The 24,932-nt window shown below is 41.8% G+C and overlaps 2 protein-coding genes across 5 annotated transcripts; one reads left to right on the forward strand and one right to left on the reverse strand.

Annotated features, from left to right (window-relative positions):
* Positions 1-825: 825 nt before the first annotated feature.
* On the reverse strand, positions 826-2,623 carry aqp8b (aquaporin 8b; the record flags this gene model as incomplete). Its single annotated transcript, XM_079281307.1, has 5 exons — positions 826-868; positions 986-1,120; positions 1,475-1,689; positions 1,784-1,910; positions 2,364-2,623. The coding sequence occupies 5 exons, from the start codon at positions 2,621-2,623 to the stop codon at positions 826-828; spliced, it is 780 nt and encodes a 259-aa protein (XP_079137433.1).
* Positions 2,624-4,704: 2,081 nt separating this feature from the next.
* On the forward strand, positions 4,705-24,155 carry arhgap17b (Rho GTPase activating protein 17b). 4 transcript variants are annotated; one of them, XM_079281771.1, is made up of 21 exons: positions 4,705-5,059; positions 9,198-9,237; positions 13,873-13,977; positions 14,487-14,563; positions 14,858-14,969; positions 15,271-15,347; positions 15,496-15,598; positions 16,002-16,070; positions 16,245-16,326; positions 16,728-16,855; positions 17,246-17,357; positions 17,460-17,541; positions 17,707-17,787; positions 18,404-18,517; positions 18,621-18,712; positions 18,799-18,937; positions 19,705-19,992; positions 20,607-20,728; positions 20,818-21,231; positions 22,323-22,368; positions 22,812-22,944. In XM_079281771.1, the coding sequence occupies exons 1-20, from the start codon at positions 5,007-5,009 to the stop codon at positions 22,328-22,330; spliced, it is 2,298 nt and encodes a 765-aa protein (XP_079137897.1). In that variant the 5' UTR covers positions 4,705-5,006; the 3' UTR covers positions 22,331-22,368; positions 22,812-22,944. The 4 variants fall into 4 exon arrangements, with proteins under 4 accessions (XP_079137897.1, XP_079137895.1, XP_079137898.1 ...); XM_079281769.1 differs by lacking the exon at positions 22,323-22,368 and having other exon boundaries at positions 22,812-24,155; XM_079281772.1 differs by lacking the exons at positions 19,705-19,992; positions 22,323-22,368 and having other exon boundaries at positions 22,812-24,155.
* The last annotated feature ends 777 nt before the right edge of the window (positions 24,156-24,932 follow it).

Genomic DNA, 24,932 nt, shown 5'->3' on the forward strand with positions numbered 1-24,932 from the left:
AGCATGACACTCTCTAGTGCCGAACAGGCATTCACCGCTCGAGCTATAGAGACCAGGGAGAGTTCCCGGGACACAAAGCTGTAGAAGAGATGTCTCTTGGCTTTGAAAAGGTTGCCATTTGGTCTCCTTTTAACGTTGAGCAGCACTATTGGGTGAATATTTGAAGTAATTGAATTTTAGCACAAGCTTTTTTGGAAATCTTCTCAATTCAAAAAGTAATGAGTTTGAGAGTTTTTCTAGAGCTCTACATATGAAAGCCATCACTCATGCACCTGGTTCAAAACTAGATTAACCTAATGTCCTTGTCTAAAGAAAGTCATGGGATAGTATAGTTGAAAAAGTCGTAGTACCGCATGTATAGAAAAGTGATAAAAAGTCATTAGAATGTCAATAAAAGGCATAATGTGCCAGCAAAAGTGATACAAAAGTGACAGCATATATGTAAAAAATGTTTGTATTGTATGTAAAAAATGTCAAAGTAAAGTAATAATTCAAAAAGTTGTGAGGAGGCTTATTATTTCATCATAGTATTTCTGTAAAATACTGGACTATTGTTTCTCCACTTAGTGGCACATTTATTAACATTACATTCCAGCTTGCAAGCTTTGTTTTATAACCATTAAAACTCCGTCACTTGTACGTAGAGAATCAAGAGTCAAGATGCACACTTAACGTGGCCGAAAACAAACACAAGTATCTTTAATTATCAGCAAAGAAAGCATATAATCGCACACAAACATCTCAGTGGAGAAGGGGTTATATTGTAACAGTGGATGATTAACCCATCTCATGATGTATCCCACTAAAGTTCATGCACACGGGATCTTATTTCAGAATGAGTCGAATCTTCCTGTCTCCAAGGAGGAGTCTGCAAAAAAAGAAAGAAAGTTGTACATTCAGTCAGTAATGACTCTTTCAACCAAATACAGGAACATTGGAATCCTTAAGTTTAAAGTGTAATGTGTGAATGTTGTGTTGCACCTACCGAACCAGTGCAGCAGCTATCAGGCCCCCTGTGATGGGCCCCACCCAGTAGACCCAGTGATAATCCCAGTAGTTGGTCACGATGGCTGGACCGAAGGCTCTGGCTGGGTTCAGGCAGGTGCCAGATACATCTCCACTGGCAAAACAAACAGGTATGAGATATTCAGATGAGTTTCCCCGTTATTTAGAAAACAACATTTACGTGAATTTGAATCCTCCCTCATTGTATATTTCTGCATTTGCATTGCTGCTGAAGCATGAGCATGACATATATGGTCCTATGTGAGATGTAGACATATGCAAATCAAATGGGATATCCTAAATTCTTTGGACAAACCTGTAAAATACCATGGATGCAGCCCCACATGACAGAATTGTACTGCAAGATGTCCCTCATATTCTTCCACTTTATTGTAAAAATGTACTCTACTTATCTCACTTGACTCTAGATTCACAATTCTTTTTCCTCTCGCTCTAATTTTTGACTCACCCAGCCAAGATGTTGATGATAACAGTGCATCCCACCATAAATGGCACCATGGGGCTTCTGGTCTTGGCGTTGACAGCCCCCAGCAGCACCACCATGGTGACCAGGCAAGTCATGGCGACCTCTCCAAACACAGCTCCCCCTATTTCACTGTCTGGCTGCAGCAGAGCAAACGCGGCCCCGTGGGCTTTGGCGAAGTTCTCTCTTGAGGTCATTGCCTGTTGGCAACAGCAATGATTCAAGTCTACTTCATGCACACATAAGAGAGTCTGAGATGGATGTTTTCATGGCACAAAAATGAGACAGGTTCACCTTCGCCATAGCAGCTCCAAGCACCCCTCCCACCAACTGGCTTGCAAGATACGGGGCCACCATATTCAGCTCCATCCCCCCACATAGATAGATGGCTAGGGTGAATGGGGGGTTGAAATGGGCTCCACTGTGGAGACAAAAGTCAAGACAAAAAAATGACGTTCTGCAGGTAAACTTCTGAGTTTTTGGCAATGTTGTCTTTAGGTTAGCAACTTCTACAGGGATACAAAGTTCATAGTTTTGGGGCATTATTTACAGAGGATTAAACAGTTGAACACAGATGGAATTAATGAATGCATGGGTATACAGGACTGATTCATTCACACCACTCTTTTCTATAATGTTCCAACTTTCCTGAAATGTGCAGAATAATGTGAAAGGATAATGCTTTTGTTATGTTTCAAAACAATTCATGATTAAAATAAGAATATTTGCACTCAAAGCCAGATTACATTTTTTTGAAATCCTGTTTCTGATGAAAATGTGATGAGTTGTCCATTCAGCATTCAGGAAATAATTCTATGCCAAATAAAAAGAACAGTCATTATCCATGGTGCACAATAAACTTGATGCTCCTCACCTGATCTCAGCCATGCAAGCCACCAGAACGGCTACAGCCAGACCGTGCACCAGAGCTGGCTGAAGCCTGCCTGTCGACTCCACATTCTCTATGACCGACACACACCCGATAAACACGAAGAAAGTAGTTCCCACCAGCTCGCCCAGACAGGGCTGAAATAGCCTCTCAAATGTGTTCGGAGGTCTGACTGGAGGCGGCTTAGACTCTGAAGACATGAGAGACGCCCCGACTTCACCCATCTCCATCTTCTCATCAGCCATGGGTCTTCAGTGAGGTCTGGTTGTAAGAGCTGAGGATGTAACACTGAGCGTGCTGACCTGAGGTGTGCACACAAATATCTCCGTGCCTGCTAATCACACAGACCTTGGTGCTTAAGGTTAGAGTCGAGGTGGAGTTGCCCCACTGACCTGCTGCACACTGACTCTCTTTCTCATTAATCCAGCGTTTCTTCATCACATGCGCTGTTGTTACAAGAGTGCACTTGCAAAAGGGAAAATGTCATGCATTTACCGACAAGTTTGGGATCTGCGTCATGAACTGTTTAAAAATCAACTCCTTTTTGTCAATGATTGGAATATTAATAATATACTGAAAAGTTACACAAGCATGTTTCAGATGCTACATTCCCATTTCACACAACATTTATATGTTTTATATATTTGGCTTGTCTGATTTCTTGGTATTTTGATGCAGATAGTGGGACTATATTGTAAAAGTCAAGTTGAATGATAAAACTGTGACAAAAACATAAGGCTAGATAAGGATATGAGCTAAAACACTTGATACATGTTTACCTCACAGCAAAGTCTGGTTTTAAATGGGAAAAATATGACATAAAGTTCAGTTAAAAAGTATAATTTCATGGTACAGCAGATTCCACTCACTCATGAATCATTTCCTACAAGATGATCACACATTAAGTGAAAGAGTAATAACGAACGAATAAAACAATGAACTGAAGATGTGCTTATGGTCAGACAATAAGATCCAATAGGTGGATACAGTATATCAGACAAAAGAAGTTTGGGTTGATTAAGTTTATATATCAGCTATTATACCAACTAAAACACACAGGAGCTTGTGAGGATACAAACGTTTACAGAAAAGGTAAAAGAGATTCAAACAAAATCGATTTCATCTTTGACACAATGTGTGAATGTTTTCGTCAGCATGTCAGCATCACCTGAGTAAGTGTGAAATAAATTGTTTTTTATTTTAAGAGACTGTTGATTGTGGATTATTTTTTTTACGAGCCTTGATTCAAGTAGAAAAACCTAAATTCTAAATCTAAAAGTCCTACTTTTCTAAAACTGCTTTTGAAAGCAGCCCTGAAATACAACGTGACAGAAGAGTTCGACCGCTAAACGAGGAATAGACACCCAGGACAACAGGAACTAACTAGCTCTCATTTTACACACAAAGGATTTTGTGAGGCTCTGAGCTCTAACTTGGCTCCACAGATATGAAACTACGCCGCTGGTTAAACAACAAACCAGGGTTAAAGTACCCTCAGCAAAGTTAAGACCTGCACAGAGGAATGAACATCCATTTATTGGGATCATATAGTCATTACCAGTGCAATGACAAACAGTTCATCGGTCCCACGACGTTGCTGCTGCTCGGATAGGAATGACTTTACCATTTATACAATGTTGACCCTCATCGGCTATATAAGGGAGATAAGGCGGAGGTGTGCCCTTCGTCTGAAAAGGCAAATAATGAGCCCTAATAGTGTTAACTCCATAACAGGATCCACAGAGGGAATCCACTTTTACCAAAAATGCAGGGAGACTTGATCATGTGACACATTCCGCATGTGACAGAATGTATTTTGTGTGTTTTATTCTCATCGTAACATTCATTGTAGTGTAACTCTGTTCAAATAAGAAATAACTGAACTGAATTGATTTTCAGAGGGTGCCCATATCGTGACAGGGCCACGGCCACGTGGCGGCAGCAGAGTGCTGATCCAGTGTTTAATGACAGACCGATCATCAGTCCGGAGAAACACACCGGCCACCCCCCTGACGTACCTGCTGACAGCGTGTCCACGCGGAGTGTGGTGAAACGTCAGTGTGTCACGTGTCTCCAATTTGCCCAATTAGTTCAGCAATTTATTTGAAATAATCTGCCGAATTTAACAATACGACGTGATTCTCTATAATCTACTGCAGAAAACGACTTTCTGTCGTCAACCAGAAACAATGACTGTGACTTTGCCATGACAGAGTCGATACTTTTTTTTCTTTTTTTTTTTTTTTCTTGCAAAGGTATCACATGTCACATGGGCCGTGCAGCATACAGTAGGGAAGTAAAGGCACTTCCTCCTTCCTACCGCACTGGTTGCACTCAAACCAGGCAGTTTAATAGGAAGTCGGATACTCGTGGCAATGTGGATCCAGCAGTTTCTCGGCGGCTTTTCCAACTGATTTCTCTGCGTTTCTGTTTGCAAGCCAATGTCCCTGAGATTGAGCAGATAAAGCATCCAGTTGTAGTGCGTCAAAGTGGTGGCAGCGCAGCCCTTTTTCTGCCACAATGGCTGCGACGTAGCGCAAGTTTTGGGTCCACGGTGGATGAACGACAGCGCTCCGAGGCGCCGCTAACTTTTACACACTTACTGGAGACGCAGAGGAGGACAGAAGCATGAAGAAACAGTTTAATCGCATGAAGCAGCTTGCCAATCAGACTGTTGGAAGGTGAGTTGTTTGTTTTAACAGCGTGCATTGTTGCGAGTTGATGTCATACATTCATATTCTGGCAAGGCCAACACTGTTGCTGATTCTCATGATTTGTGAATATTGGTCTTCTATTGTCATGTGTGTGGTCGGAAGGGCTGGGCTGCGTTGTCATGCGTAATAAATACCTGGATAGTTTGCAGTTGTTCATGTCATAAATAAACTAACCCTGCTCACGTCTGACATGAACTTTGATTTCTAGAACAATACAAGGAGTTTGAAAAGCTAAATGGGTTTTAATCAAGTGTTTGGCTTTCATGTTCTCCTACTATCTATGTGGGGACTTGTAGTGTGTCTGTGGCAGCAATAAGTCAGTCAATTCATGGCATCTTCTATTAAATATAAAAAGGAATGTAGAAAAATGTCCTGTGAGCCCAAGATGTCATCCTCAAATGTCTTTCTTTTGTCTCACCAACACTTTAAAACACACAGATATCCATTTTAAACTTAAATCAAACCGGGAAAAGCAGCACATTTTCTCAATTTGGATGCTAGTACTAGGAATATGTTTTGCTTGGGGGAGGAATTTAAACAATTAATTGATGATCAAAATTGTTGACTACATATTTGCGTTCCAAATAGATTAATTTAATTTCCTCTGAATATATCCGAGTATACTTAAAGGCAGAAAAAGAAAAGCAGCTTAGCCCCGTGGGCCCCTGTGATGTCACCGCCTTCAGTAGATGTTGACGCATTATAAGAACCTTTTTTGGAGTTACTGATATTCTGCAGATGAAGGCTAGGGTGTGTACACAAACACATATTTCCTGATGTGTGGTGGCACTGTAAGTTCGTGAACACACACACACACACACACACACTATATCTATACCATCTCCTCCTATCCCTTCATCTCCGTCCCCACAGGGGTTTCCAGCCCTGTTCTCTATCAGCCGCCACCACTGAGCCGATGTCTCCAGTTATTACTGCATTGGTGCAGATGATGCCCGAATGTCTCGTCAAAATGACTTTCCAAGCGATAGCCTGTAGGCACTGTGGCCTCCCATACATTCCTCCTTCTGTTGTGTAAGAGCAGTAAAACTCGACTGAGCAACATGGCAACTTGCTTACTGAGAGGCAGAAATGTTTGCAAGCTTACACACGCACTGTGGATTACTGCTGGACACCAGGAAATCCATTCGTGCCATTGGTATCTTTCTCTAAAGCAAGGTGGGAGTTAAGGCATTCCATGAATACATTGTTGAGATTAGCAGCGTCATGTTAGATATACAGGTTGGTCAAGTGAAACTCTGCGGCCTTTCATCACGGCAAGCAACCACTGAGGTCAAATGTCAGAATGTTTTCTTTCAAGTAGAAAAAAATGCCGATTCCAACTTCCCAGAGCCCCAGATGACGTCTTCAAACATCTGATTATGTTTCACCAGAAGTCCCACATGCAAAAGTAAACAAGTTTACTGTGAAAAATTACAAACGGAAGAAGCAAATCCTTCATTTTTCTTTCTTTCTGTTTACAAAAACGATTCATCGCTCATTAATCTTGCAGCTCGACATCAGTTTAACGACACAAACTTAAAGAAACGGTATAACGTTTACGTCAAACTGCCTTCAGGAGGATCTGATCCTCCACCGCTCTGGAAAGTCTTTCTGTCTGTTACCGTGAACACAAAAAGTCACGTACCATCCTTCACACGGACGCATTCATGAACATGGACTTTAAACGGATTGCTTTTGTCACATCACAAACCAGTGCATTTGTGACCCTCGTGCCAGTTTGTGATGATGTAGTTCTCTGTTTGGCACAGGAAGGGCTGGGCACGGAGGCTTTTTGCCGAGTAAGCGTTTCCACGGTTGTTGACGGGGACACAGTGAAGGGCTCGGGGACGTTGCAGAGCCACAGCGGCGTTTTATTTATAAAAGCGGAAGCAGCTTGATTTACATGTAGTTGTTGCAGTGGGGTTTAAGATCGTAGGGACGCAATGTTTATGAATATTATAATACATGAAAACGAACGGGTTTTTAGAATCTGTGTGTTTTGATTCTCAGTACAAAACGCAGAGTTGCTGTTTCTACTCTTTCTGTGTTGTTTTGCTCCAAGTCTTCTTTGAGGGCCTGCGCTCCAGCGTTGTGGGAGTCTATTCTCAGGACAACAGCTGCTGGCCAGATTCAACCTGAACGCCAGTCAAATCAATGCTGATTCAATATTGATGGCAATCTAAAGCATTGCCCACAAAGTAAAGCCTGATGTGTAATGCGATCACGTGGATCGGTGTGTAGATATTCTGGCTGCAGAGCGTATATCATGCCACTATATCTATATATATATATATATATATATATATATATATATATATATATATATATATATATATATATATATATATATATATATATATATATATATATATATATATATATATATATATATATATATATATATATATATATATATATATATATATATATATCTATATATATATCTATATATATATATATATATCTATATATATATATATATATATATATATCTATATATATATCTATATATATATAGATATATAGATATATATATATATATATATATATATAGATATATATATATATATATATATATATCTATATATATATAGATATATATATAGATATATATATATATATATATATAGATATATATATATATATATATATATAGATATATATATATATAGATATATATATATATATATATATATATAGATATATATATATATATCTATATATATATAGATATATATATATATATATATAGATATATATATAGATATATATAGATATATATATATAGATATATATATAGATATATAGATAGATATATAGATATATATAGATATATAGATATATATAGATATATATAGATATATCTATATATATATATATATATATATATATATATATATATATATATATATATATATATATATATATCTATATATATATATATATTCAGACTTTGTGCCTCAATACAATATCCTCATTACATTATGATTGCCAGTACTTGTCCTACTGCGTGGCAAACCTTTGACCACATATAATGAAAAACTGTAGAATCATGAAAAACAAGGATCTTTGAATTTCGACTCGAGACAGCAGAGTGCAGCCAAAGGTGTTTTTGAATAACGTGAGGATATTTCAGGCATACGTGAGGGAAGCCTTTATCTTTAGGGTGTAGCTTACAGCAGTATTAGGTCATAGTTCTTGTGCGGGAGAGGGTTAATTGATCCTTGCGAGATATAAATCTATAGTGTAGGCCTGCTCTGGTAGAAGAAGGGGAGCGGTCTTCAGGGATTTGTGTGTGTGGTCGGTGTATTTGTTAGATATCGACAGGGTGAGCGATGAGCTCGTTTGCTGGTCTCACTAGCTCAGCAAGATTCCAAAATGGGTGAAAATCTGTTTTGAAGAAGACCTCGGGGGTGATTTGGGCATTTTGACATTTCCGAGACGTTTTGGAGTGACATCACTGTCCTGTTTTCTGCCGACTCTGCTACAGTGTGCAGTGTGTTTCAGACATCGACGGGCCACTTGGCAACACACACACACACACACACACACACTCCCACACACACACACCTTCCCCTGTTGCCATAACAAACAAGGTGCAAGATGACACAAGAGGAAGTGTGTATTCGGACAGAGTGAAGGAATCCAACAGGTCCATCATGGAAGACAGCCACAGGCTCTGGCTGGTGCCTGCATGCATACACATTGACTATGTGTGCACAAACGGCACCCAGTCGCTCACATATGCTTCTTGACAATCATGTGACATTTTATTGTGGGTTTACGCATATTGTGCACTTTGTAACTTTGCTGCAGGCACAAACTGCCGACGTGCTGGGCTGGAAAACTCATCTCAGTTTTAACAGCGAGTTACGAATTGTTTTGTTGAAATACAACTTGTGTTCATCAGTACAAAGTGAGACATGTTCAAATACTCTTACTTACATACTTTACACACTTCATTCAAAGTCATTGCTGTGGGACAGGTGTGTCCCCTCAACTAAAACCCTCAGCATTGCGTTGTGTTGTTCAGGTGTCAAATGTGTTTTTCTGTCTTTTTATTTCTCTATTTGTGTTCATATATGTTTTTTCTTTCCCTCAACAGGGCTGAGAAAACTGAGGTGCTGAGTGATGACCTCCTTCAGGTGAATATGACATTCTTCTTCTCTGTCACTGATTTCTACATCTATATATCTATATAAGTGAAAACATCTGGAATTAAACAGGATTAGAGACACAGGAGTAATGGATGACTGTCTGCAGCACAGTATTTGACACTACATAACCACAATGGTATGCATTGTTGAGTGACTAATGAACCTCAGTAATTGTCATTATTAACAGAGCGGTGTGGAGATGGTTTCTTTAACGCCGCTTCACATTGTAAGATGCAACTGAAGAGCAATGTTCATCATATTTACTTCAGAAATGAAGTCTGAGGACATTCTCATGTAGATTTGTTGATTAAACAACCAAACAGAATATAAACCAAAATTTGAAAATTTACAAAACTTTGATGGTTCCAGCTTCTCAAATATGAAGATTTAATGAATTTCTCTGTCATGTGTGATAGTGAACTGAATGTATTTGGGTTTTGTACAAACCAAGTGATTTGAATACATCATATTGAGCTTTGGGAAATTCTAACAGGCGTGTTTAGCCATTTACAAGTGGCCAAAATGATTAGTGGAGACAGAGCAGATTAAGCAATAATGAAAATTTTAAAAAGGTTTTAAAGAAAAAATATTAGTAAAATACCAAGAAGAAGTGAAACTCTCTGTGAAACCTGTATCATACAATCCATGAGTTGAGTGTATTGTTGCATCCACTGTTTTCAAGTGACGGTCTGAAGTCATTCAGTATCTGTCCCCCATGAAGACTGTTGTGTCCCGTTTACCGTCAAACCCACTTCACTGCTGTATCTCAGTGTAAAAACTGCAATTTAAGAAGTCCTTTTCTGGAAGAATGAAATGCAGGAGTTATCAAAAGACTTACAAGTTCTCCTCACATGCTCTGTTAAAGCCATCATGCCTGAGCATGCCTGTTGATGCCAAGTCTCGCTGCCGTCTCGGAGTGAAACTGCTGGCATTGAAACTTCACCGGGGGCTCTTTCATTCACTTACACCTCGCCAGCTCAGGGGTTTTGCTCTGTAGGAAAAGTGCCTCATGGTTTTCCACTCAAGACGATCCCTGGCAATGTTCTGTTATCTTGAAATCACACTAGATGTACGCTGTGTGTGTGTGTGTGTGTGTGTGTGTGTTGGGGGATGGGAGTACTCTGGCATGTGAAACTGTGAGATCACTTCTAGGAAAAGAGTTTTGAAGAAATACAAGAGGCTGAAAAAGACGGAGCATGTTTACAGTAGAAATGAGCTTTTGTGGAAGGTGAAGTCTGAAGTGTCTCATTCAATCATGAAAGTCAAAGTTTATGACATGCAGCAGTGAACTATGAACCTCGTGTGGTTTGCACACAGTAACAAACAAGACAAACGCTTGGTGGTGGGAAAAGTGATTATTTCTCTATTTAATAAGCAGATATACACTGTTGTTTTGCTGTAATCAAGACAACTTGTATTTTTGATTTAACAGTGGTAATAGTTAAATTTTGACATTAATATATATATATATATATATATATATATATACACATACACACACCATTTTCTCAAGAACACAAACCGACCCAACCCTTCCAGAGAATGCTCTCGCTGGTCTTTGGTCCTCGTCCTGAACGACAGGAGCTTTGTGCCGCGTCAGACATTCCTTCAGCTCTCTGTGAGGACTGTGACTGTGACTGCGTCCAAGTGTCAGCGTTGTCGGAAGTGGCTTGGATGTCGTCGGGCGTAACAACTTGAGCTCCAAGTCAGAACCTGCAACCTGATTACGATCATGCAGATAAAATGTGTAGTTCGCGGTTTGCTGATTCGTAGACCAGTGAATCAGTATCGGCATTTAAATTAAATCACACCAGCTGGGAAACGTTTCCCTCTTTCCAAACACCAGCAGAGTTTTTTATTTTATTTTATTTTATTTTTTCCCACTCTCCAAAACGCTCTCACACCCCCTCAACCGTCCAACTTGAAATTTTGTTTGGACGCGTCCTGCCTCAGTGGAGAGAGTTCAGCTGGAACTGGTCCCATAGCTCAGTATTTCATTACAACTTTGGATACACAACAGGCTGCTGATACAGGACACTGGAGCTAATTCATATCTGATATGTTCAGCAACTATCTGTCAGCTAACCAGCTAGTGAGCTAAACAGACAACTACAGCTTTCGTTGGCGCCGACAACACCGGCTCGTTCTGTTAAAGGACGAGTTTGTCATTTTGGGAAATGCACTGGAAATGGTGGTGGGGGGGGGGGACAGGTAACATGGCTCTGCCCGAAGGTGATACAATCTGTCTACCAGCACCTCCAGAGCTTACTAATTAACATCTTATATATTGCTTGTTTAATCAGCACAAAACCCCCTTTTCCAGTTGTTATGCTATGCTAAGCTAAGCTAACCAGCTGCAGGCCGCAGCTTCATATTTAACGGACGGACATGAGCGTGGTGTCAATCTGCTTATCTGACTCGACAGAGAATGAGCGTATTTCCCAAAAAGTTGAACCATTCCTTTAAGCAAGCGTGACTCTTCAGGGATCCTGTTTCTGCTCTGTCATCAGCTAACCAGACAGTTAGCCATCCTGCTAACATAACAAGGCCAGCCAGCACATCAGTTCACCAGCTATCCAGACCACCAGAGCAACTCAAAAACAAAAAACAAAACTGGATCCACCCTCCCGGTTCCTCTGTGACTCACTAAACGTTCCACATCTTTTTTTGCTGTAGCAGGTCAGAGGTTGCCAGCTCTCTTTGTTCACTGTTTTCATTGCTGCATGAAGATGGTAGTAACTGTCCTGTAAACCTTTGGACGGCTCCATAACTGTAGAGGCAGCCGGAAGGGGATCGTGTGCGCTTGTCTGTGCCTATGATCTGGGAGTTTTCCTGCTTTTATTTTTCTACTCTGTGAGCTTGTGTGTGTGTGTGTGTGTGTGTGTGTGTGTGTGTGTGTGTGTGTGTGTGTGTGTGTGTGTGTGTGTGTGTGTGTGTGTGTGTGTGTGTGTGTGTGTGTGTGTGTGTGTGTGTGTGTGTGTGTGTGTGTGTGTGTGTGTGTGTGTGTGTGTGTGTGTGTGTGTGTGTGTGTGTGTGTGTGCGCAAGAGTCTGCTTCCAAAATGTAGTTTCTCCCCCCGAGGCCAGCTCTGTTCTTATGAGCTCAGTAAAGCCGGCTGCATGAGACGTTAAGAGGCAAGTTGAAAGTAAAGCCTGTTGTTGTGAAAATGTTAAAACAAGTTTAAGAGTAACAGTGTAATTACGCTGTAGGCAAAAAGACGCAGACGATTAATTATTTGAGACATTTTAAATGTAAATGGTGCAAAACACACCGCAATGCAATATCAGAGACATGATGTTTTGGGCTTTCGGTGGGTGTCTCTTGAGGGTCCTTTGGTGTACATTCATGGAAAACTCCATGCGATCAGCCATTGTGTCCAGTCAGGCCTCTTTCTTTCCCTCTTGGCTTCGAGTGGTGGAGGTCTGGATCCAATCGATCTGGCACCAGATAGAGTCAGACATCCATGCATTAATCAGAGCTGAGGATCGGCTGAATGGTGAGCGACTCAATGGGATCAGGGCAAGGAAGCCAAATCCAGCTGTGGTCTGGCATGGAGCAACCGCTGCAGGAAAGAGGGAGGAGAGAGTAAAGGGAGAGGTAGGAGGAAAAGCGTGAGAGAGAGAGAGAGAGAGACACTTGCATGCCATAAAGAGAACAGCATATTAGCGAGGATAAAAGGAAAAAGAGTGAGAGCTCGATGGGGATCAGACAGCAATGAGGGGCCTCAGATGTAGTGACACAGCTGGATGTTTACGCTGAAACAGGAAGAGGAAGTGGATACTTAACGACACTAGTGTTTTGCGTGCTTTAGCGCACTGAATTTTGCCCACTCAACATTACTGCTGACCATTTTCCATAGCATACCGTAGTTAACCGTCCATTTAAACCTTCCATTCAGCCACTGGCTTCAGTTCATTTCAGTAAATTCACCAGCAGCTGCTTGAGGCTTGAGACTTTTCAGAGTTAAGTTATTATCACATGGTATTAAAGCTGCGAGCAGGAACTGAAAACTCTCACATGTGGTACATTCAAGGACACTCCGGCATCTGGGATCAGAGTTGTATGCCAAAATAAACCTTTTCATTGCAACAAAATTCAAAACATCAGAATTTCTTGGTATTTTGGGATTGATTTTCAATCCCTTGGATACAGTGTTTTTCAGCAGTAAACAGACTCTTTATTCTTATTTGATCGTTAATTGTTTTATGAAGAACTTTATACATTTCGCCCACTCCTATTGTAATGCACAAGTGTTTGAAATATTCTACTTTCCTGCTCACGAAGTACAGCCAATAGATCAGGCCCGCAGTCAGAACGATGATCTGTTTTCCCTGATAATATCTCTGCATGGAGTCCTCGCATGTCAAGACAGCTCTCTCTGCTCTTTCACAGTAAATACCACAATCCATCAGTCTGTGCTACTTATCTGCCATGATTCCCTCCATCTGGATGTCAGTGCTGCCTGTAGTAACACTGCACGCTGCAGAATAGCGCTAGAAAAACAGCATCGACATCCCCCATCATCTTTCAACGACAAGACCAGGATGGGTAGTTTAAAGATGGATGCGTCCCGGTTTTGTTTGTTCTGATATTCTAACATTTTGTTTCTCCTGTGCACGCACAGATCGAGCGGCGGTTGGAGTTGGTGCGTTTGATGGCGCACAACACGCACAAGAGGCTGGTGTCCTGTCTGCAGGGTCAACTGGGCACGGACACGGAGAAGAGACATGTGAGAAGCACTCGGTGTCTCTTGACTGTTCTTTCACTCAGCAGCTGCACTTTGTAGATACTAGAAACTTTGAGCAGGCCTGCCGTCACCTCATCTTATCATCTCGGCGTGTTCGCAACATGCTACATAGTCAGGATCTCTATGTAAAGCTTTTCCATTTTGCGGTAAGAATCACTGTTGTTCATACAGAAATGAAATAAGGGCGGATCCCTCTGACATTGTCAGTATTAGCAAGGCCCTGCTATGAACACATCTTATGTAACACATTGATATGAGAGACACTCAGGGGAAAAATATTCAGCACTGGCCTCCAGCCAGCTTCCCTATCACAGAATAACAGACCTACCTCCGCCACACACACAATACAACAGGCGAAAACTCAGTGGTTTATGTTACTTTGTCTTATTTTTTTTACATCACTTTTTTTCTTTTGACATGCTTGCAGCTATAATTGGGTTATTGTTTGGGTATTTGGCTGCACTAAACTTTGTTTGCTGGTCTGCTTGCAGAAAAAGTTGCCGCTGACGACGCTGTCCCAGACCATGCAGGAGGGAGGCAGTCAGCTGGGAGACGAGAGTCTGATTGGGTGAGATGCAAAAGTTAATTACACTATGATTTTGTTAAATTAAGCAGAATTTAAACATCTCATATTGTAGAAAGTGAGATTTCCATGTCTTTTTTGATTATAAAGCAGTTCTAGGTGCTTTTATAAATACTGTGAAAGTATCAAAACGCTCAATCCACGGAAAAATGCACACAGCCTATCATCAAAAACTGTGTCTTTCAATGCGTGTTTTCTTTAACATTGACATTTTTCTCCCTGTGATAACGGCCCTTTATGTATACATTATTGTGTGTGTTTGTATGTGTGTGAGAGCAGCAAGATGATGGATGTGTGTGGGGAGGCTGAGAGCAGGTTAGCTGCTGAACTGATGCAGCATGAAGTCCAGATTGAGCGAGACGTCCTGGATCCTCTCAACCAGCTGGCTGAGGTAAAAACACTGCAGCTCTCTTCATGCTGTCGTGATCACTTGTGACCTACATGCATGTATCTGTAACTCGGTTGTAAAGTACTCTTGACTGAAACGCTCAGTACAGGATCTGGTAACATTGTGTGTTCTACTCATTCATTGCGCCAAATTCAACATGGCCTTTGGCATCTTTTTGTGTTCTACTGCCGTTCTGCACGATTCAGATTGACAAAATGTTCTCACGGGACAGGTGTTGGCCTCAGTGTTGACTATGAAGTGTGTGTGTGTGCACTCATGCTGATCCTCACCGTTTCTCTCACAGATTGAGATTCCCAATATACTGAAACAGAGAAAACAACTCGCCAAGCTGGTTCTGGACTATGACTCGGCCAAGACGAGGTACTCTTGCCGATCATCTTTATTTAGCGCCACTATTTTCAAACGTTAACTTCAATTTCAAATTGTAAAAAAAGGAATTGTTTGAATCAAAAATGCTTCTGCTCACTATCGCGTTGCCTAAGTGTCTCAATAATGTCTTGGCCTGCAGGTGGTACCAGGCAACAAAGTCCAACAACCAGGCTATGGCAGCGAAGGTCGATTCGCTCAAAGACGAGATGGACGAGGCTCTCAACAAAGTAGAAATATGCAAGGTAGATCTTGATTCAAATCTTTCTTGCAATGCTTTATTTTCTGATTTATTGCTCAAAGTAGGATTTATGTTGTCACACAACAGCACAATGCTGTACCAGCTGTGGTCTAGGTATGCTGTACTGTATATACGATATCTAATCTAATGGGTATACATTCCAGTCAGGGCCTCTTCATCAAGTTAGGATCATATCTTGTGAACCGGCTGAACAATGGAAGCCTTGTCACTGTAACTAACACGCTATGCACATCATTAGGACCACGTAATTACAGGTCATTGCTTTGTCATCTGGAGTTCATCTGCGTTTTAATGAAAAGTGTCAGCGCAAAGTAAAGCAGAAGGTTTAAAGTTGCCATAATAATTGCCATGAAATGTGTGTATATATATATTTTTTCATCCTACAGGACCAACTCTCTGCAGACTTGTACAACTTTGCTTCCAAAGAGGGAGATTATGCGCGCTATTATGTCTTGGTGGGTGCACTTCACTTTGAATGAACGACAACTGAAATGGAAATGTGATGCAAATATGATCCCATTCCACCATAACTGTGTCATTTGGTTATGCAGTGTAAATGCTCTACCTTTTGGCTCTATGCCAAAGGTGTGTAAATATGACCTGTGATTATTTTTGTGTATTTGTACCAGTTATTAGAGGCCCAGGCAGACTACCACAGGAAGTCGCTGGCAGCTCTGGAGGCAGCTATACCGACGATCCAATTACAGCAAGGTGACCAGCACGATTTAAAACATTCATTAAATATGCTAATAAAAAAGCATAACCGTTGCATGCATTAGTCACTAAACCCCAATATAGTTCTAGAGCCCAAGTTGTGTTTCTATCGTGCGTTTACATGCAACCAGGTTACAGTCAGCTTCTTGCAGTTTGTTGTTAAGAAATGATGTCATTGTTTTTGGGGATTAAAGAAACTTGATTTCCCTGGTTCGATTTCTCCTGGAGAAAATCGATGACTTAAGTCTCACTGTGACATCAAGGCAGTTGGATGAAAGGAGAGATCATTACGCCTCGCATTGTGACATATTCACCGTCAACTACAGACAAACTGTGGGAGAACAGCTGACCGACACGGGAATGCATTCGAGTGTAAAGACACTGACTTTTTCTCCTAGACTCCTGGATGGAGAAGCCGGCGTTCGGCACGGCTCTGGACGAGCACCTGAAGAGGAGTAACCGTGAGATCGCTCTGCCCATGGAGGCCTGCGTCATGATGCTGCTGGAGACCGGCATGAAGGAGGAGGTATGGATGCAGTGAGGGCAGGAGAAGCTAAAGTAGAGTAAAGTCGAGGGTCAATTAACCAGAATTTGGACATCAATTTGTCCAAATAAAGCTTCCCCAGTCATAAGGACGACTCTACAAATGATGGCACGTACTGTGTGCGTGTGCGCGCATCTGTTATGTATAAGAATGTTCACTATTGCGCTCTTAAATCGTAACCATATCACCAGACGATATTAACGGAAACAAAACTCTTAGTGCACGTCTGTCTGCTGCTCATCCCGAAAGAGCCACATCTCTACTTGCTTGACTTCTCCTTTCCTCATACCCGGACTCACTTCTTTCATTTTGGAACTGAAACCAGTCACCTGTACCTGAACAAAGAGCCCTAATCAGTCATTTCCCCTGCAGGGTCTCTTCAGAATAGCTGCCGGAGCTTCAAAACTGAAGAAGCTAAAAGCAGCACTGGACTGCTCCACCTCGCAGCTGGAGGAGTTCTACTCTGATCCCCACGCCGTTGCCGGTACAACCTCTTATTAAAAAAAAAAAAAAAAAAAAAAAATCCACAAAAAGTGAGCCCATCTGGTCCAGATCATTTTCTCATAGCTTGTCTCCTCCTACACAGGAGCCCTGAAGTCCTACCTCAGGGAACTTCCTGAACCTCTAATGACTTTTGGCCTGTACGACGACTGGACGCAGGCCTCCAAGTAAGAAGACACGCGGATGTGGCTCTTTTAATATCCTGTAAAACCAACTCCCTCTGTTTTAATAAGCATTAAACACACACCTGAAGCAGTGTGTGCTCACATGTCGCTTTAGATTAGAGACTTGTGTAACAAGTAAATATTTTGTGTGTGTGTGTGTGCTTTCAGTGTGTCTGACCCTGACAAGAGGCTTCAGGCCTTGTGGGTGACGTGTGACCGTTTGCCAAAAACTCACAAGGCGAACCTCCGGTAAGAGCGTCTTCAGGTATATTGTGTTATGTTCGCATGATGCAATAACACTCCATGTTCGTATACAGCAGAGGTGCACGCGTCGTTTCTAAAAGTAGTCTTCAGCGACAGAACTGAATGTATCAAGTTTGCTTCTGTTTTTCACTTTTATTCGTGATACTGCAGATTTTGAAAAGTAATTTGATGCTTTATTATTAGACATATCAACAAACACTCACTTCTGGTTGGAACAATGATCCCCAACCTGGCGTCCAAAGAAAAACCCAAGGGTTGAAATTTTTATTTATTTTTTTAAATAGAAATGAAAAGTAAAAGAGAAAATGTATTCTTGTCACACAAAATGATCTTTATTTTTTTCTCTCTAATTCATGCTTTTTTTAAATGGTTAAATACTGGTCGGTTTTACCACTTCAGGCCTCTCTAAAGGTCAGACCCCAAATAAAACCCTTTAATGTGAAAAAATGACTGGTTAAGATGCTCACAACTAGTATTCACACCAAGACTTTTACTTTGCTCTGGGAACTACTGCCTTAGAGTATTGGTTGCCTAATAGCGTGTAAAACACGTTTGCAGTAGCTTTGAGGTTTTTTTAAAGCAATTTGAGTCTCTATTTCAGGTATCTGGTGAAGTTTCTGGCTAAACTGGCTCAGGACAGTGAGGTTAATAAGATGACTGCCATCAACATCTCCATTGTCCTTGGGCCCAACCTGCTCTGGGCGAAGACTGAGGGGTGAGAACTGTGCACTGTTGCCTCATATGTATGTCCAAGTACAACGTGAGGCTGAGGCTGATGAAGCTTCCTCCTGCCCCTGTCTGTTTGTGGCTGTGTTCAGGACGCTGGCAGAGATCGCAGCGGTGACATCTATCCACGTGGTCGCCATCATTGAGCCCATTATCCAGCATGCTGATTGGTTCTTCCCTGAAGGTGAAGCATCTCCATTGCTGTATTTGCACCAGTGCTTCTCTCCGTCTTACCTAAAAGTGTTTGCTTCCCGCTTGTGTTCCCTCCAGAGGTGGACTTCAATGTGTCGGGCATGTTCGCCATGCCCACCCACCCAGCGACCCCGGACCTCGACCCCGCCCTGGACAGGAAACGCCCCGGCAGCCTGGTGGGGCAGGACGGGGACAGTCACACCCCCCGTAAAGACAGGTACCTGCCTCGCCCCCACCTCAGCCTCAGCCTGCCCCTGATCCTCCCGTCTCGCCCTAAGACACTGAGCAGGCAGGAGTCGCGGGGCCCGGTCGTGTCGGCACTCTATGTAGTGGCCAACGAGTCCATCACAGTCACAGAAACGCCCACTGAAGATCTGCCCAGTCCAGACTTCAAAGCTGTGCCGCGGTCCAATGTAGCTCCCCTGAATCCAGTTCCTGATAAGTAAAATAAGGGAATGATGCTTTGTGTGATTTTTGCACCACAGTTTTGTCATGTTTAGGTGATTTCAGCATAAGATAATCAGCTATGTTTTACTCAAGATTGGTACTGAACATGACATTTTCAGCCTCATTGGGATACCATTTTGTTTCGAGCTATAATTCTGGTGTGTTGCTCTTGTGTACTCGTGTGTTATCTTCTTTGTTTCCTAATTAAAGCTTAGGTCACTCTCTAGGTTACTGGTTTTATGTCTTGTGTGGGCTTCCTCTGTTGCATTTTGTTTGTATGGTGTGGCTTCTGTCTCTGCAGAGATGTCGCAGTTCAAAGTTCTATTTAAAAAAAGTTCACTCTCATGTGGTTTTGTGTTCTTTTTCGGTTCTTGTATCTGAACTGGTTTCATTGAACTCAGGAAGTGGCGTCTCTTTCTGTCTCCTGCACAATCTCTCTCTGTCTGTCTGTCTCTCTCGGTCTTTTGCTCTTTCGTTCTGTCTGATGGCGTGTGGTTTGCCTTCCTGAACTCTCTCCCCTCTCCCCCCCCTCCCTAGCACTGTTAACAAACAGCCGGAGCCCGCTCCACGTAGAGCCAGCACTGTTAATAGAAAGCAGCCACAGCTAACCTCACCCACCTTCCAACCCCCAATGCCCCTTCTTGAAGCCTGGGGTCCGGCCCAGCCTGAGCCCCAGCTTCTTTCCCCGGCTACAGAGGCTGAGCAGCCCGGCCTGAGTGGTGCTAGTACTGGTGGTGGTGGTGTTGGTGGTGGTCTGGGTGGTGGGGTCCAGGTAGCGACAGCACAACCTCGGGTTGTAACCCAGCTCAGCGCGGAGGAGAACAGGTAAGGAGGAGCGAGCTGAGGTAGCGACAATACTCCACCGCCTGCTCGCAGCCAATCAGCCAAATCCGGAGCTCTCCCGCCCTTTATTTTGTTTGTCATGTGTTTGATTGGTCTTTGAGTTTCAGTTCCCATGTCGAATGTCCTAAAATATAAAATCATAAGAATAACAATGTCTGTTACGTCTTCAGCTTTTAATCTGACTTAATTTTAACACATTTAGAATGTACGGTAATGCAACAAAAACAAGTGATGCTTTGATTACAGGCAACTTTGATCATACATCCTGCTTGTTGTGATGAATCTATTTTTAAAGATCTACTCTCTCTTCTTCTTGCCGGCATGTCTGATTGTTTGACTTCTTCCTGGCAATGTCTGATTTTGCATGCAACACATGACTGAACTTTTGAGCAAACTGATTTTGTATCCTCCTCATTACGCTTGTCTGTTCCGTGAGTTACTTGTGTGAAAACCTTCATCTAATGTAATTAGCTTTTGAATGGAAATATGTGCAGTTTGTTTTGTATGTTGCTCGCATGAGTTCTTGCAGCACTTCCTTGTTAAAGTACAGATGACACGTTGATGGATTAACATTTGGATTCATTGTATTCCCACAGCCCAGCCCGTGAACTCATGTCCACCCCCCTGCCCCAGAGGAATGGTTCAGTCCATCTTACAGCAGGAACCCCCCACTCTCAGGCCAGCTCCAGGGGGCCAAGTCCACACATGGTTCGCAGAGGTGGGATAATGTACTGATTATAATTCAGATTATGTAATACTATCAAGTCAATGTTGTTAATACCATGTTATAACTGTTTTCCTCTGAAGGCACCAAGAAGCAGGCTCCAGCCCCGCCCAAACAGTTCAGCCCCTTTGCCTCCCAACCCAGTAACACCCAGACACCCGGCTCCCCTCATTACCCACCCATCGCCCCCCGACGCCACCCCGGCAAAGACAGCCCAATCCATGCTCCGAGCCACCCGCCCCCGCAGCCTCCTCAAGCCCACCAGGCCCAGGGGGAGTCGGAGCCCTCTCCACCCAGCACTCCCACTCCTCCGGACACTCCACCTCACGATGGGCCGCACTCCAACCCGCTGTCCTTCCACCACTCTGGATCTCTCCCTCGGCCCTCCAGGCCGGCCCCCAGGCCACGGCCCCGACCCAGCGTGCCGCCGCCCCCGCAACCTGCAGCCAATGACAACGGTGATGACATCTGCGGCTCCGCCTCCAGGATCATAACAGGTAAACAACCTTTTCCCTGTGCCGCACAGATTTTTAGATGATATACTCTACTAAAAGTAGCAAAACCAAGATATAAAAGTACTCCATTACAGTCAAAATGACACTCGCGTGAAAGCACAGAAGTATTATATTCTTTTATAATTTAAGCACCATTTCAATGTTGTAGCTGGTTGAGTTGCTGCTAATTAACACATTCATAATCTGTTGAGTTGTTTGTCATATTTTATAAACTTGTGTTTACAATGCAAATTCATAATTTGCAAGATAATTATACTACAGTTGTAAAATAAATGTAGCAGAGAAGAAAGGTACATTTGCTTCACTCAAATGTTCAAATAAAAATCCTACATTTAAAGTAAAATTAGAAAGGTTTTTGTATCAAAAAGTACCAAAAATAAAAGTTCTCTTCATGCAGACAGGCTCATTTCATAACATACAGTATATTATAAAACTGGATTATAATTATCGGTGCAATAATGTGTTCATCACTTTTAATGGTTCAGCTGATAAAATTGAGCAAATTGTATGACTTTATATACTGTTAGCAATGTTTAACCTACAATAATAATACATCGTATTTTATTGGTTGGTCATATTTTGTATTATCAATCTGGATCCGCAAAGTAACTCGTCACATATATAGTATTAAACATATAGTGGAATAAGAAGTATTTTGTGCCTGAATTGTACTTGAGTAGAAGTATGAAGTAACATGAGACGTAAAGTACATTGTACATAAGCTCAGTACTTGAGTTGGTTGCATTCCAACACGGAGGTAAGCCAAAGAATACATAAGTTTACTGTTTATGCAGCATTTTAATGGCATTCTCTATCTATAATTTCAGATGTAATTACACATCTTCAGTGATGTTTAACTTGATTTCTTTTTCTGTGTAGACGTTGCAACGACAGAAATCACTCGCTGGTCTTCTGCTGACACTGTTTTCAGTATTGAGTGATTTCCGCTTCCTCTCAGGGCATTCCTGTATTTAGCTTTCTGGCTTTTGGTGTCTCTGTGTCAGAGTATGCTTCACATACTAAATGTAAATGTGGTGATCTGACGCATGACAGGAAATGTGTAAATATTACAGATGTCTGAGCTGCTGGTCTGCCTGTAAGATGAGCTTTGCAAGGCAGGTAATGGTATGGATCTAATTGGCTGATGTGTTGGCTTTGCTTCTGTGTCCACTGCATGCGTGTGTAGCTGTGCACATACTGTATACATACATATAAGTATGTATATTAGTATTATCCAGCATTTTAACCCTGCTGTCCAGTGAAACTAACATGCTTGTGATTCACACACCATTTCCGATGCGGAGGCCTTTTGTCTAATAGTTTTAACAGACCACGGATACTCTCCAATAACCACCTCTAAAAACGTCACTTAGCTGGTACTATAATTGCAATGTTGACTAAACTTAATAGAATCTTTGGTGTCTTACAAAGGTGGTGTGTGTGCGCTCCTCTGTTTGAAACTGTGTTTGTGTGTGTTGCTATTATGTTCGTTTCATTGCTTGAACTCAAGTTCAAGAAACCGATTTAGTTTGCTGATATGTCCTTCTAACTGTCCTGCACAGATGGAGGCCTGTTCCTGAAGGGGATTGGACGAGCCCTCATCCCTGAGGTGATTGCGGACCAACAAGGGGAGAGCTCTGCTGGTCAAGAGCCCACCACCACCACCACCCCCCCAGCCTCTCAATTAGACCCTCAAACCCAGGCAGAGTTCACTGCTCTGTGAAGAATAGAGGGATCGCTGTGCTCCAAATCCTCCTTCACTCAGCCGGTCCATGCAACAGATTTGAATGTTTTGAATCAAATATCAGACGGATAACTCAAACGCATCGGTTCACCCCAGCTCCTCACGCTCCATGCACATGATGCCAGACTGCTTGCTGGGAGAAACGGCTGCCTTTTCTTCCGATTTGCTGAGACTTAACCTCAGAAAACCCTCAAAATTCTTGTCCAGCTGTTGGACTTCATATCAAACTCCCTTTGTTCTATTTCGCAGGGTATTTTAAGATTGGACTGCAGAGCCTTGCTAGCCTCGAGGCTAACGAGACTTAAATATATGTATAACCTGAACACATAGCAGCTGAACTCAAAGGGTGCTAAGCTTTCAAAGTTTTCATTTGTCTCCTCTGCTTTTTTAAAAAAATCTAGCTATTGATAACACAGGTTCAATGCTATGAATGTTTTTCAAGACAAATCTGTGAATGTTGCTTTAACACCGCGTACACAACTAGTATTTTGTATTCAGTAGAGATGTGTGGAGATATTTGAATGTTAGCCAGCCACTGATCATCTATTTATCATTTTCCAATTTGTCAGCTTCAACTGGCTGAATGATGTTCAGCTTTAAGGGCTTTTCAATAATTGTCACACTAAACATACAACGGACCAAAAAACGGATATGAGCCAAAGAAAATGTATTGAAAATTGAGAGCTGCACAGCTCCTATTAGGGTTGTTCATGACCAAATATTTTGTGCAACATAAAACGGTTGTCTTCCAGTGGTGTCCTCTCCACAGTACACATGCTGTACGTTTTTGGTATTTCAGTTTTCCTTCTATTAATCCAGTGGGGTAGACTTATTTTATTTGAATTGTATTGTTTTCAAATGGCCTGATTTGACGAGCTCAAACTGACCTCAGATTAGATTTCCTCATTAAAAGGGACAAATTGATTGTTAATTGTATTTTTAATACGTAGATTGTAATCAATCACGCCCACTCATCTATGACCAAATACAGCCAAATTATTCTTTGTGTATAGTATTTACCGCGGCTGACAATCTTGTCCTTGGTGTTTTTCAGCTCTTTGATTGTTTTTTAAATTTCTTCTCAGCATTTGTATGTTGGCTTTTCTGCACATAATGCGTCATACACTGCATCATTACTCTTGATAATTAAAGGTTGTTCAACATTTTACAGTGTTGTCAGCTTCTCAGCAGTTATTTGTCAAAATGTAATGGATCCTCAAACAAAGGTGGACGCAAAGCCTGAAAAAGAACTTCACCTGCATCCGTCATCGTAGTCTGTTTAAGTGTATTATTCAGCTGTAATTATTTTACAAAGATGAGCTTTTATCAAGATATGACATAAGCATTCTTTCAGGCATCAATGTTCTGAAATTGTACGAGAAATGAAACTGATGGCAAAACATGGCAAACAACCGTGTGTTTTGAAGGAAATAGCATCACTGTATGAAGATGTATACCAGTCATTTTATAGCAGGGGTCTCAAACTCCCGGCCCGCCACGTCATTTCATGTGGCCCACGAATCCGCCAGCAAAAAAAAAAATATATATATATATATATATATTTTTTAAGTTAGACTTGATAATAAAAATATCCCCATAGTCGACATAAGATAGAAAGTCAAATTTATGAGATACTTAAACAGTCATAGAAGCATCTCTTTGGCTGGTTACTGTACATTTGACATGGAAATGTATTGTGAGTACATTGAAGACTACTTTAAACTGTGAATGCAGACAGTTATTTAACAATATGTTACGAGTAGTGACATTTACAACCGGCCCTTTGTGGGCGACCATGATGCTGATGTGGCCCGGCGTGAAAATGAGTTTGAGACCCCTGTTTTATAGTCAGTTTAGGACCAAAACTGAAAAAGAATTTCTTCTCATATTGTGTTTTACCCGCCCCGCATACCAAGTGTCCATTGAGAGTGTCATGATC

The sequence above is a fragment of the Melanostigma gelatinosum genome (genome assembly GCF_949748355.1).
Source record: "Melanostigma gelatinosum genome assembly, chromosome: 13".
Lineage (NCBI taxonomy): Eukaryota > Metazoa > Chordata > Actinopteri > Perciformes > Zoarcidae > Melanostigma > Melanostigma gelatinosum.